Genomic DNA, 14,538 nt, shown 5'->3' with positions numbered 1-14,538 from the left:
TCCACTACAAACACGGGCGAAGTAGGTGGTGGAGGTGGTGGTGGCGGTGGGTTAACCAACTAATCTGTTGCTGCCACTCAGCGTGAGGCAGCCAACCGATCAGAAAGATTTGATTCACTTCCTGCTTGGGTCTCACTGCAACTCTCAGAGCTTCGCCAGCCTAATTTGGAAAGCTAGCCCAGCCTCCCGCACCGCCATTGGCCGAACGCACGGCTGGCCAGACCGAGACGCGCTGCGATTGGCCGCGGTAGGTGTCGGTAACTCTCTGGCTGCTTTGGCTCCCCCGCAGGATAGATGTCAAAGGCTGAAGCTGCTCCCTTTGCCACATTATAACTAGTAGGGGATCCTCACCGACCATGGCCACAGCTGCCTCGAATCCCTACAGCATTCTCAGTTCCAGCTCTCTGGTCCATGCGGACTCTGCGGGCATGCAGCAGGGGAGTCCTTTCCGAAATCCTCAGAAACTTCTCCAAAGTGATTACTTGCAGGGAGTTCCTAGCAATGGGCATCCCCTCGGGCACCATTGGGTGACCAGTCTGAGCGACGGAGGCCCATGGTCCTCCACATTGGCCACCAGCCCCCTGGACCAGCAGGACGTGAAACCCGGGCGTGAAGACCTACAACTGGGCGCGATCATCCATCACCGCTCGCCTCACGTCGCCCACCACTCTCCGCACACTAACCACCCCAATGCCTGGGGGTCGACCCCGGCTTCAAACCCGTCCATCACGTCCAGCAGCCAACCCCTTAACGTGTACTCGCAGCCGGGCTTCACCGTGAGCGGCATGCTGGAGCACGGGGGGCTCACCCCACCGCCGGCTTCTGCCACAGCACAGAGCCTACACCCAGTGCTCCGGGAGCCCCCAGACCATAGCGATCTAGGCTCTCACCACTGCCAGGACCACTCCGATGAGGAGACACCAACCTCGGATGAGTTAGAACAGTTCGCCAAACAGTTCAAACAAAGAAGAATCAAGTTGGGCTTCACGCAGGCCGACGTGGGGCTGGCGCTGGGCACACTGTACGGCAACGTGTTCTCACAGACCACCATCTGCAGGTTTGAGGCCTTGCAACTGAGCTTCAAGAACATGTGCAAGCTGAAGCCACTGCTGAACAAGTGGCTGGAGGAGGCTGATTCGTCCACTGGGAGCCCGACCAGCATTGACAAGATCGCAGCGCAAGGCCGCAAGCGCAAGAAGCGAACCTCCATTGAGGTGAGTGTCAAAGGTGTGCTGGAGACGCATTTCCTCAAGTGTCCCAAGCCAGCCGCACAGGAGATTTCCTCGCTGGCAGACAGCCTCCAGTTGGAGAAAGAAGTAGTGCGTGTCTGGTTCTGTAATAGAAGACAGAAAGAGAAAAGAATGACTCCACCAGGGGATCAGCAGCCACATGAGGTTTATTCGCATACCGTGAAAACAGACACGTCCTGCCATGATCTCTGACTGCGGGAAGCCAGCAAGTGATCGGCCAAACGAACTGGGGCAGCGCGGATTTCTCTTTCTCTCCTAACTCCCTTCCTTTCACTCCAGCTTCATAATTGCTATCTTTGTAGCTCTCTCTCTCTCTCTCTCTCTCTCTCTCTCTCTCTCTCTCTCTCTCTCTCATATTTTTATATTTTATTTCTTTACCCCTCGCCCTTTCAACAGGGGATTCTAACGTATATTAAGGAAGGAAACACACTCACGCATTTCAGGCTTCTTAACGCTGATACACAGTTTCATTAAGCACTCCAGGCGAGGTCCTCGTATCCCCTGCGGTCTGGCAACAGTTTTCTCTACAACCTTTTCTGCAGATCAATATATATTGTTTACTTTGAGTAAGGTTTGTTTGGTTGCTCCTCTCTAGGAAGAGCAAGGAGTGGGGAAACTTGGGGGCGGGTTAGGGATTGTGGGAGGGAGATGGGAAGACAGAAGATGTGTGCCTCTAAATAACCTTTCAGCGCCTTGGTTATAGCAGCTGTATTTCAGGTGAAATCTGTTTTACAATAGACTAGTTTTGCATTTAAAAAAAAAAAAAACTTCTATAGCGTTTTTAAATGTCTGCGGTGTTTTACTACAAGCTGTACACAATATTTGTGAGATAATTTGTATCTAATCGACCACTCCACCTTATTATTGCTATTATTATTATTCCTTCGTTGAGCTAATGGTTTTTTAATTGCTTATAAAAGCGAGAGGAGGCTGGAAGGAGGAGGGGGAGAAATGTGCCTACCTTTCACTCATGGCCCCTATCCCAAATCTGTAAGAAGAGGAAAGGATACAATGGAAAAAGAGTTCTTGGTGGTGATATATACGTATATGTTTGTTTTGTTTTGTTTTGTTTTGTTTTGTTTTGTTTTGTTTTCCCCCCGTGGGCGGAGTGCCTAGAATGGGCAGAATAGGCAAGCTGATTGGGTTTGCAAAGTAGTGCGAAGTAGGAGAGGCTGTTTTGAAAGATTCTGCCCTCCCTGCCAGAACTGTTGAGCCCTTGCTGGGCTTTTAAAATGCAGATCTGGGTGCCAGAGAAGAATTCAGTGGCAGCGCTGGGGCGATAGAGGTAGTCGTGAGGAGCTGAGAGGACTATGAACCTACGGAGGTCTGGAATGCCTGCACTCGAAAGCTCCCCAAGGGCCCAGAGCCTATCCAGGCCGACCGACCGCCAGCGCTACCCCACCTCGGCCCTCCTAGGCGAAGGACTTTGCCTTCAAAGGCTAATAATTTCGCTGGAGAAGAGGACCCGGAGACTCTGGCGACAGTCAGTGCCTCCCAGTTCGGTTCACCTCCAGTGCAATGTCTGCTCCTTGAATAAAAAAATCCTCGGGAAGGGATGGTGAGGGCGCTCTCTGCTTTGTGCAGAACGACAATGAAATGATTGGCAAAGGTCACAGGAATTTTGGTCTAGCCTCGTACCACACCCTTCCCGTGTGTGTATATACCGCTGCCCCTCAGTGAGCTCACACCGGGAGCCATCTCCATGCCTCGGACAAGCACAGCTGGTGGAATGCCACTGCGAGGATTGAGCTAGCTAGTGAGGGCCTGGGCGGCTGGGTTTCTGTGTTTTTTTTTGTTTTTTTTGTGTTTTTTTTTTATCTCTCTGTGTGTATGCATCTCTCTGTGTGTATGTGCGCGTGTGTGAGCGGTGTGTGAGCGTGCAAACGTATGTGTGTAGATAGTTGTGTGTATATTATTACTATTTACAAGAAATAAAAACTACAAAAAAATATCGCTAGACTATGTAGAGATCCAAAAAGTATGCATTTGCTGTGGTTTTACTGCTAGCTCTCAAGTCCACATGCCAGGTCCACAGACAGACCTCATAACCAAGGAGCATACATGTGCTGGATCGCCAAGCACCCAATACCCAGCCACTGCCCTCCTGTACTACCTGGGAGCTTGTATGACCTGGATGGCAGCCTAGCTGGGCCTCCAGGGGCAGTTGCAGTAGACAAAGCTTCAAACTACCTAAGGACCAGATACCCTAGTGCCCCCTGAGGAAGATGCCCTAGTATGGGTTGCCAGGGCTCTGGTCCACCACACTGTGTGTCCCCCAGCTGCAGGTCCAAGAGCATGAGTTAATTAAAATCCCAGACCCTTTTTCTTTTTTTTTGTGAAGCCTCTGCATTCTGTTGGTAATTGGGTTTTAGTTCTGGGACTTTTTCACACATCGAGATCGTGTTTTATAACTGTTAGGGTTATTTGTTTATTTGTTTGTTTAGATTTTTTCTTTGCAGTTAAGCACTATGGTTCAAACCTGAGTTAACCCAAATATTTCTGCTGACTTTATAATTGTACAGTTTTGTATATTAAATGTTTTTGAAGTTATTAATTTAAAAAAGATCATTTAGTTTATTCATTTAGTAACTGATGTATAATAAATGCTATTTTCATTAAGAGTTGCTTTTTCAACTATTTTATTCAAATTGCCTATTGCAGTTGCCAGCAATTATTTATTTTCAGTAAATTCTGCATTGTGTTATAAAGGAGACTCTTTCAAAGATGAGTTTGGTGTCACAAAGAAAACAATTCACTGTAATGTTTGATGTGAACAGTTTTAGTCAAGGGGTTTATATTGACACAATATTTTATTGTTGTAAAATATTAAAAACATTTAAATAAAACTTTTTTTTCAAAAAAATCTGTGGTTTTTTTTTTCTTCCCTCCTGCTTGTGTTGTGTGGTAGTGTGTGAACTGAAGCGTTTAAACAGAGGCACATTCCTGGTGAACAGTGCATCGGCTTTGCTTCAGGTTAGAAATCATTGGTCAATGTTTTGATTCTTGATTTTCTCCTTCTAACTTTTTGCCTTTCATATAATTGCACACACAGCAGGGCCCCATTATCATGCCTGTACCCACACCCATACTCAGGCAAAACACATTCCAAATGTTGGGAGACACAGTGGCTTAAGGAAGGCTAACAGAGCAGGACATTTGTTTCAAGAGGTGCTATCTTTTTAATGTTCTCCTAAAAGAGTGTTTGTTTCTCTAGTCCAAAAGATAGAGACTTCTCTGAAACTGTGCCTCCTGAAATTAGACCCAGACTTTCCATGTGGCATTTATCTCATCTAGTTGCAACCACCTTTCTTCTTTTTCTTTTCCATTCCTGTTCAGTGTCCTTCTGGTAGGTGAGCCCCAATTCTCCTGAGAAGGGTTAGGAAGGTGACTGTATGTAAGGAGAAGTGCTCTCCTTTTCCTTGGACCCAGAAATTCCAGTAAATTGTCCACTTTATGTTGCCCAATAAGGCTAAATTAATTCCTATTCATTCCTATCTGAGTTTGGGGGAAAGGAAAAATATTGCAAAAAGACATTAGGAGGAAAAGCTTGATTCATCACTCTTCATCTTACGTCTAAATACCATTTCACTTCTGTTATTTTATCACAAGCCTATAATTTTCCAACAGTAAAATTTTCCTCAATTCATACTCTGAAGTATTTTTTGTTAGACGAAGAAAAATTATTTACTCATTTCAATAGGTAATGCTTATCACATGTAATGTCTTGCATTTTTTAGATTGCCATCATTTATAGTTGCACAGTTCACCATACACATATGAGCATTATATATAAAATATACTACATGTTGTGTGTATACTCATAGGCATATTTCTCTTTATAAATAATACTGATTTTTATAGAGATGTATAAACAAACACAAAATCCATAGTCCTAAACCTGTTGGTTCTCTTTTGATTCATACCAACTAACCTCTTTCTCTTTCAATATCATATAGCTCTTTTTACAATTTTTTTTCAACTACAGTTTTATTCAATATTATTTTGTATTAATTTCAAGTGTATAGCATAGTGGTTAGACAATCATATGCTTTATAAAGTATTCCCCCAGATATTTCCAGTACCCAACTAACTTCATATATAACTATTATAATAATATTGACTATATTTTCTTTGTTGTACTTTACATCCCCAAGACTATTTTGTAACTAATAATAAGTACTACTCAATCCCTTCACCTTTTTCACCCAGTCCCCCAATTTCCTCCCCTCTGACAACTATGAGTCTGTTGTCTGTATCTATAAATGTGTCTTGAATTGATTATAAAGTTATAGCTGATCTTATAAAAGTATACAGAAACCAACTAGCAGTGTATTCTGAACTCTTTAATGGAACCACAAACAGATATTTTAGGAGATACTTATATAAATATAAATAGGCATTTATCACTATCAGTATTTTTTCTAGTTATTACTGAAACATATATTTTATACATATTTATGAGACGTTTCCTTTTCTGCCTCATTTATTTTTCTTAAAATATAAACAAAGTCTAGTTGGCTTTTATGATGACCGCCTAACCAACCTCATTATATCATTAGTATTACATTTTCATTAAAATTTAGGATATGTGGTGCCTCTGTCTTAGACTTCCTTTGTATTGAGGTTGCCACCACCCCAGTCCCAACCAAGGCCTTTGTAGGAGAGGTGGCTTTAACCTGTTTCTCTCAGGTCCAGGTAACAGTGGCTCTCTCTCCCATAACAAGAATGTGTGGGTTCAAATGAACAATAATTACCTTATTTAATGGGGTAAAAGTAAAACAGCTTCACCTTTATTACCTAACAGAGCAACACAAAAGGAATATATTGAGGGGTGGAGTGAGATGTGAAAAGAGTAAGCATTAAGGTGCTACAGATATGTAAACAAAGTCACATATGCAAATCAAGTATATATTTTTATGTAAACAGACATAAATTGATTATCTATATGTCTGTGACATTCTATATGCATAACAAAAGGGAAATGAATTATTAAATTCTAGCATGTATCGTAACAAGAAAAGAAATGTTATGCCTGGAAGTTGGTTTCTTATCTTTACAAAGAAAAGTTTAGGGGGAACCACTGCCTAAATTAGTACATGAACTGTGTTTGTCTTTAATAAAATAAAACACTGTTTCCCTTGGAAGTATTTAGCATTTAGATATTTCTCGTGCTCCTTAGTCAGGATGCTGTTGTTGCTTTAATTGTCCATAGGCTATAAGTAGCCTTAACATAAATTTCTATTTTTATTTAAATTATATTTTTAGTAAGAAGGGAAGAGAAAAAAGGGGAATGAAGAAGTAGGAAATTATCAGAGGTTAAGACAGAGTTTTCCAAAGAAAAGAATGTATTTTTCCACCTGTCAGATCTTTATAAAGACATGTGTGGAACCTCAGAATTGAGATATTACATCTATGATATGATATGTAAAAATCCACACATGTGACCCTTTCAAAAAAATCTTGAAAGGAAGAGAGAATAACAATGAAAAACAATACCATGTGAATTGATATCCCTCACACTCACCCATTCTGTAAAATAAAAAAGATAGAACACTTTTTATACATGCCCCAGATAGTAGTTTTAAAAATAGCAATCTTCCAATTTACTCATATATATATATATATATATATATATATATATATATATATATAAATTTTTAAAACATTATGAAAAGTGAATATAAAATATATTTAAAATCAATTAAGGTTTTTTTAATGAGATAAAATAAATGTATCTTTTCTTAAGAGCAGTTCTGATAGAACATTTCCAAAATTAGGAAATTATTTAAAAAGAATAAAGTCTCAAAAACAAATTTCGGTTAACTTCTATTATATCTAAAATGTAGGGGTTAGAGTAACACATACAAGGACTTCAACTATTGTTTCTGTAAAGGGAATTCACAAAATTAAACTCTTGTGCCTTCCAGTGAAAAATGCATTAAATCACTATGCAGTATTCCACAAACATAAGTATAGATCATAACCATTCACACATGATCTAACTCACTAGCTAGAAAACTAGGATCTCTTTACAATACTATTTGTTATCAATGAGGATTTAATATAAGGTCAGTTCATTTTGGATGGCTTCCAAGGGGGCTTGTTTACTCAACTTTCAAAGGGGCCTTGTGTGAGGTGACTTCAATCTCTAAGGGAGGAAATCACAGGACAATTTGCTTTTGGGTGAAACTCTACAGTATTTAATATATATGATATATATGTGTAGACACATACCGACAACTATAAACATGCTCCCTCTTCCCTCCCCCTCTCTTTATCCCTGCCCTTGCACACAGACAGGGTTATTTAACAGAAAACAGATTGTCCTCAAAGACAGAAAAGAAATCAACTCATTGACCAATTCATTAGGTATGTCTTTTCATCTCTCCAGCTACTTACACTGTGTCCACAGTATTCTGGCATAGTCAATTGAAAATAAAAAAAAAATATTAGTCTATAAAACTCTTGTTTTATCTGAATAATGTAAAAAAAAACACACAAAAACCAGTTTGAGTTATCCTCCCCCAAATTCTTGACACACACACTGAATTGACTGCTTGCATTGTCATCTTGTAAACAATGTCTGTTATATATCAGCATTGATTCTTGAGATGGGGTTCATATAAACATTTTTAATATTGATTTTTTTTCTTGTGTTTTCAGTTGTTTTTCATATACTGGAAAAATCTCTTAATAATATGGCTGATTATCTCCCAGATATTACCAGATCAGAGACTAGCGTTTGCTCTTCTACCTTCTTTTTACAGACAGGGTAGAAATTCTGCTATAAAAGTGAACATGTAAACTGGGTTTTAGTATCCCCCCCACCCAGATCAATATTAAAAATCATTTTTTTCTACAGAATTTTATCTGGTTAAGGATTTTCCCTTACCTAATACTTGCAATCTGAATACAGAAAGCCACACACATATACATACCACCTGCTAAGATTACTACTTGAGGTCATATTTTTAAACCACTGAAAATAGAGGACTATGTCCAAGGGTAGTAGTTTACTGGACTTCAAATGAAACATAATTCCCAACTGCAGAAAAAAAGCTACCTGGGGCTCTGGTTGGTGTGGCTCAGTTGGTTGGAGCATCATCTCTTGCACCAAAGGGTCAGGAGTTCAATTCAGTCAGGACACTTGCCCAGGCTGGTCAGGGCACATACGCAGGTTGTGGGTTAATCGCAGGTTGAGGCACTTCAGGAGACAACTGATGAATGTTTTTCTCTTACTGTCACATCGATGTTTCTCTCTCTGTTGTCTCTCCCTCTCCCTTCCTCTGTCTCTAAAACAATCAATAAAAAAATAGCTACCTGAGTGAACTCAATTCACAGAGAAATATTATTTTTCTTAATGTTTTACTATTCACAGTCTACCTGTGGAGGTGTTGGTAGTATTAATTTAATTACATCAGTGTTTTTTTTTTTATTGCCACAGGAGCACATGTATATACGCATGTAGAAAAGGTCAGACTTAAAAAAAAAATTAGTGTTCTGCTTCTGCATGTCCTGCTATAATACCTTCTGTAGAGTTAGAAAGCTAATTAGCTTTGTCTTCAATAGATTGAAAATATGTCTACAAGTGGAAATTTCAGAATTGCTGATCAGAAATAATTGTATTTCATTCTTAAGCCTGTCATTGACTAGGGGGAAAAATAAAATTTGTGAGATGTATTTGTATAATCAAGGACTTTGTTTGTTTAGAACAGTGTACAGTAGCCACTGCTAAGGGATAAGGATTGACTTGGTCAACAGTGAAGAGCAATTTTCTACAAATGAATTTATTTCATCATAGGAAAAGGAGCCATGTGTGTTAACCTAAAATTCTGAATTCTGAGCTTTTTTGGTGAGAGTGGTTGAAATTCTAGATAAACATATTTTCCTTATTCACTTTCATTGTCGTGTTATATCCTCAGAGAGAAAACCTGAGCTTCTCCAGATTTTACATTAAAAGTGAAACTAAAGTGTTATTTCAAAGTAGCTCTTGTATCCACCTTGAGTTTTCTCTCCATCGCTGTCCCTCAATGAGTGGACAGTGTTAGCTCTGCAGGTGCTCCCCACTGACCTCCTTTGTGCAGATGTAAGGAAGTTGTATGGAAGGGATTGCAGGACAAAGGGCCTGCTGCTCACCCTGAGGGCTTCAGTCTCTCAATTACTATGGAAGTTCAAGTCCTATAGTCTCCTCTACTGCTTAGTGCTCTGCTTCTGCATGTCTCCTATAATACCTTCTGTAGAGTTAGAAAACTAATTAGCTTTGTTTTCAATGGATTGAAAATATGTCCACAAGTGGAAATTTTAGAATTGCTGATCAGAAATAATTTTATTTTCTGGAGGTTTCCCTTGCACCACATTTGCACTTTGTACTGTGTTTATGCATGCTTTAGAAAATTTGCAAATAAAATAATTTAAAGTAAAGGCAACAATAATCTTCTTAATTTATGTATCTAACTTTCCTCTGTAAAGATCCTTAGGCACTTTAGAAATTATGTATACATTATACTCTGCAACAACCAATATGCAAATCACAACAAAACGACCACTTCAGGCCATATAAAATGACCATACTCAGTCCAGGCAAAAACTCATTAATATCAATAGGATTACTGTGCACAATTGAAGGGCAGTATATGCCAGAGGTTGCATTCATTGCTATGTGAGAGCATAAAAGTACATGGGCTCACACTGCAAAGAAATAGTCTTACATTTAAACTCATGTGATACAGGAGGAATAAAGACAAATAGAACTCACACACATTTGATAATATTGGTTAAATTAGTTTTTGAGCCTTTTGAAGAAAAACAAATTATTTGGTAAATGAAAAACCAGTGATATTCAAAAGTAATTGTGTATTTAAGATGTATAATATTTTAAATTACAATTGTTACAAACATTGTAGAAAAAACTTAAAAGGATAAATAGTCTATTTAAAAATCACAGTCTCTTGGCTACTTCTAATTATACGCAGACATACAAAATTAGGACACACATTTTGGACTTATTGTTTTAAAAATAATCATCAAAACTATTCCTAAGCTAATAATAATATCCATGTAAGAAACGCCTCCAATGCCCACTAACACCACCCACATTTCAGTCTGTATTTTGTAAAAATGACAAAGCTATTTAGATGAAGGGGGTGGGCAGACTTGATGTTTTAAATGTATTAAGGTAAAGGGGACTTTGAGGGCAGAGACCCCTAATGCTTAATTTATTTTCTGGCTCACTTTTAACCCTTTTGACAATGAGATATGTGGTACAAATGGTGACTTCCCTTAAATGAAAGCAGTGCAAACTATATAGCCATTACTTTCTGATAGCATGCAAACATTTATTTTTAATTTTCTGAAAAACACATCAAATATCAACCTACCTAAAATGAAGCATAGTATTTATTAGAAACGATTTGTTGCTTTAAACTCTTTGTGCTTGACCTGACCCTATTGCATGTCGCTGGCTGTCAGAACTGTGCAGAGCCTGCTCAAAGATCAATGACAAATTAAAAAGTGACAAGAATGGGGCAGAATAATAATAGCTTAAAGCTATTCTCCACCTTTCCACATACACACATATGATTTTCAAAACCAAGTTATTTTTTAGATAAAAATATGTAAGAAATGGTAGACTAAATAAACAGCAACAACATCTAATTTAACAAACATATTTATCAAGTGTATACTATTTTGAAGACATTGTTGGAGTGGAATGTAAAGAATGTGTAGTAAGGTATGAACTTTGCTTTGAGGAGCTAACAATCCCTTGTGAAAATAGAAATAAGAGAAATGTACACAACTAATGGTTAAATGAGAGCTGGAGATATGTACTATTGTCAATTTTGTGCCACCACTCTACATTTTATTGTTAATTTTTATAATAGACTTTTGTAGTCAAAACAGCATTTATTTGTACTAGGTTAATAATATTGTGCATCTTTGTTGATCTGCACATAGCTGAAATTGTTAATTAACTCATGGTAAACAAACTAAAATTCACAGCATGATTTATGAATTCCTATGATTGAATTTATCCCTGATGAGCTAGAATTATTTTTGTAGGAAAATTTGTTTTTTTTTTAAAAGGATAAAGTGTGGAAATATAAACACATGGAAGACTTCTAAAACTTGCTTCCTTTCTCTCTTTTGCACATTTTGAAAACTTGGGATAAATGTCAGGTAAGATAAGCAATGCAAAATATATTCCTCCCCTGTTTTCCCTTCTTTCCTCATTAGAGGATTAGTCTATTCCACAGTGCTGCACCTACTAAGTTGGGATTGAATTGAAAGGAGTGAAAGCCTCACCAGCTGATGCTGAGAATCATACTCCAACACGACTAGATTCTGTGCAAGTATTCTGCTCTCACTATGGATTTCATTTTATGAGATTTTATGACATGATCCAAACAGTAAGCAAAGAAGAGCATGAAAAATGTATTTCCAGACCAAAAATTTCTCTTGGAACATTTAATGGTATAGTGATTAAATTAAAACACACACACACACACACACACACACACACACACACACACACACATCTGGCAATCACTTTTTATAATCAAATCATTCCCAGATAAAAACCAACCTCAATACTTTAAACAATAAAATAATTTTTTTTAAAAAAAACAACCTCATTGAGATTTTGTGTGCCTTTCTTTTGACTAGGAATTGATGAAATCATATCTATTAATTTAGAAATTTGTGGGGAAATGGTATTAATGCTTAAAGTGTAACTGTTTAGTTTACTGGTTAGGATGATTTTTGAATACCAAAGAAAACTACATCTCTAACAAAAACTAATTAAGTATAGAATGCATTCTGTATTCTTTTTTCCTTTTTTAATGTATATTTAACTATTACAAATGCATTCAACAAAATAGCTTTGTAGCACTATTTTAAAATGTCCAATTATGTTGCGGGAAATATGGTCAATGTGAAATGTAGTCTCTAACACTGGTAAAATAAATAATCAGAGGAATAAGAAAATAATTCTCAATGGGCCTGTATTTGCAGAATTAAATAAGCATAAGTAATAGGATGCAGGGACATGCTTATCTTAGGAGAAAGGGCTAGAAACACAGTGGGCAATTCATGATCATGTTGTCTTCTTAGCTAAGCCTTCTAAGACAGACTGCCACTGCTGTTAGCCAGATTATTTAGGGAACAGAGATAAACTTTGGGTAGAGTCACATAAGTGTAACAACAAGCAGTGGGCCGAGGGGACCCTAAGTGACTAAGCAAATTCATTTGAGTTTGTTGAAAAGCAACCTGGATGTATATATATATTTCTCTTAGTTGTGATATTGCATTATAGTTTTGCAAGATGTTGCCATTGGGTGAAACCTGGTAAAGGGTACACCAGTCTTTCTATATTATTTCCTACAACTTCGTGTACATCTACAATTATCTCCATAAATTTTTTCAAAAACCAAGGCACAATTTTATAATTTAAAAAAATAGCTGGTACAAATTATTTTCTTGTCATCCAGTAAATTCAAGACTAAACATTGATGTTTCATTGTCCTGCGTTTTTTCCTTTTTTTGCAGGGGAGGGAGGTGGTGTTAGGGAGTAGTGCCATAATAAAACCAGCCTGCTCTCAGTTCCTCTTGAACTAGAAATAAGTTCCTGTTGCTGGTGCTGATAGAGCCCCTAAATATACTCTGACTCTGGAAACCCTGGTGATTTACCTGAAATGCTTTCTGCTTAGTTTATAGTCTGTTCCCAGATGACTATAAACCAGTGTTAGCTCTAACTCAGGGAAAGGCAATACAAAATACTGGGTACCCAATGATTAATCCCTCAAAAAGTAGGTATGGACTTCCTGGGGAGGTATGGTTTTAATGATTCAAGAATCATTCATTAATTCAACAAATATTATTGAACACCTGCCACATCCCAGAATTTTATGATCAGTACAGCTTTGGATCATATATTTTGTGTACTCTTAATTTTTACCTCATTTTGAAATCCAGATCTGCAGCTTAACTAGCTGTAGGACATTGAGCAAGTCCTTTAACTTCTGTGTTTACTTTTCTAATCTGTAAAATGGGAATAATAATAATTGCATCTAACAGGGTTGTTGTAAAAATAAAAATATAATTTATGCCAAATGATTAACTTATTGTCTGACACACAGTATGTGCTCATTTGATATTAGCTCTTATTGCTCCACTCATTTCTCTTCCTTTTCTATGTTCTATAGTTATAAAGAAATACCTTTTCAGTATTGACTACTGTAGTGCTTCACAACACACACACCCACTGCAATACACATGACAGTTGACATTTATATAAGCAACACACTTGATGATTTTCCCGGGGTTAAGTTGAATTCCCTGAACATTAATTGTAATGCAGAAGCTTATATCATGAAGACTATCTGGAATGTTCTGATTTAATTTTTAAAAAGCAAATAATTCATATACTTTGCTCTTACAACTATCATTAGTAGCACATCCTTTGTGACACACCTCACAACACATTAAAAAAAATAGTGTGTTAGCACACTAACTTTGAAAATCATTTGCACACAGGGTTGTCCATGAATTTCTTAAACTAAAACATAGGCAACTAATACGGGTATTCTCTGGTTTTAAGCATTTTAATGACTAATGTGTATTATTTCTAATTAAGAAAGATAATTCAAAAGTAACTCAACTATAATAATGTAGGAATTTCTTGTGTTCACCATCATTTAAAAATTCACATTATTCTATTTTTGTACACATTTCTAACTTAAATCCAAAAGGCTTTCTCTGAAATTATATGGCCTTATATATTCTAAGTCAGGGATCTTTAACAGGTGTGCCACAAGAATTTATAGAACATGCAGTAGCGGAAGATTTAGTCAATGGCAGTGAGCCTTTTCCCTCAGATTGTCAAATTAAAAAAAATGACAACAGTGTGGGGGGCTAGCCCAGGGTGGGAATGGCTGAGGGGGGGGTCAGTTGGGGAAAAAGGGAGACATATGTAAAACTTCAGACAATATTAAAGAAAAATGGGGTAATAATAATAACTACCTCATAGAATTACTGTGAGGATTAAATGAGTTAATATGTGTAAGGTGGCTGATACACCGTTAGCAGTCATTAAAGCTTAATAAATTCAGCCTCCTCTGCCAGAAAAAAATGACAACAACTAACAAACAACAGTTGCCCAGTATGAATGCCTTGACTTGAACCATAAATGTATATGTCATATGATAGAGTTGTATTTGTTGGTCACATTTTATAATAAGGATGTGTCTGATTGGTTAATTCTTGTTACCAGAAATCCTTATTGTATTATACA

General features: G+C 37.7%; 1 protein-coding gene across 1 annotated transcript; it reads left to right on the top strand.

The window, feature by feature from the left end:
• Positions 1–356: 356 nt before the first annotated feature.
• POU3F4 (POU class 3 homeobox 4) lies at positions 357–1,442 on the top strand (the record flags this gene model as incomplete). The annotated part of the gene is made up of 1 exon (XM_079765201.1): positions 357–1,442. One exon carries the CDS (start codon positions 357–359, stop codon positions 1,440–1,442), a length of 1,086 nt encoding a protein of 361 aa, XP_079621327.1.
• Between the last annotated feature and the right edge of the window lie 13,096 nt (positions 1,443–14,538).

Source organism: Cnephaeus nilssonii, assembly GCF_951640355.1.
Source record: "Cnephaeus nilssonii genome assembly, chromosome: X".
Taxonomy (NCBI): Eukaryota; Metazoa; Chordata; class Mammalia; order Chiroptera; family Vespertilionidae; genus Cnephaeus; species Cnephaeus nilssonii.
The sequence above is the reverse complement of the archived record's forward strand: the minus strand, read 5'-3'. Positions and strand labels throughout refer to the sequence as shown.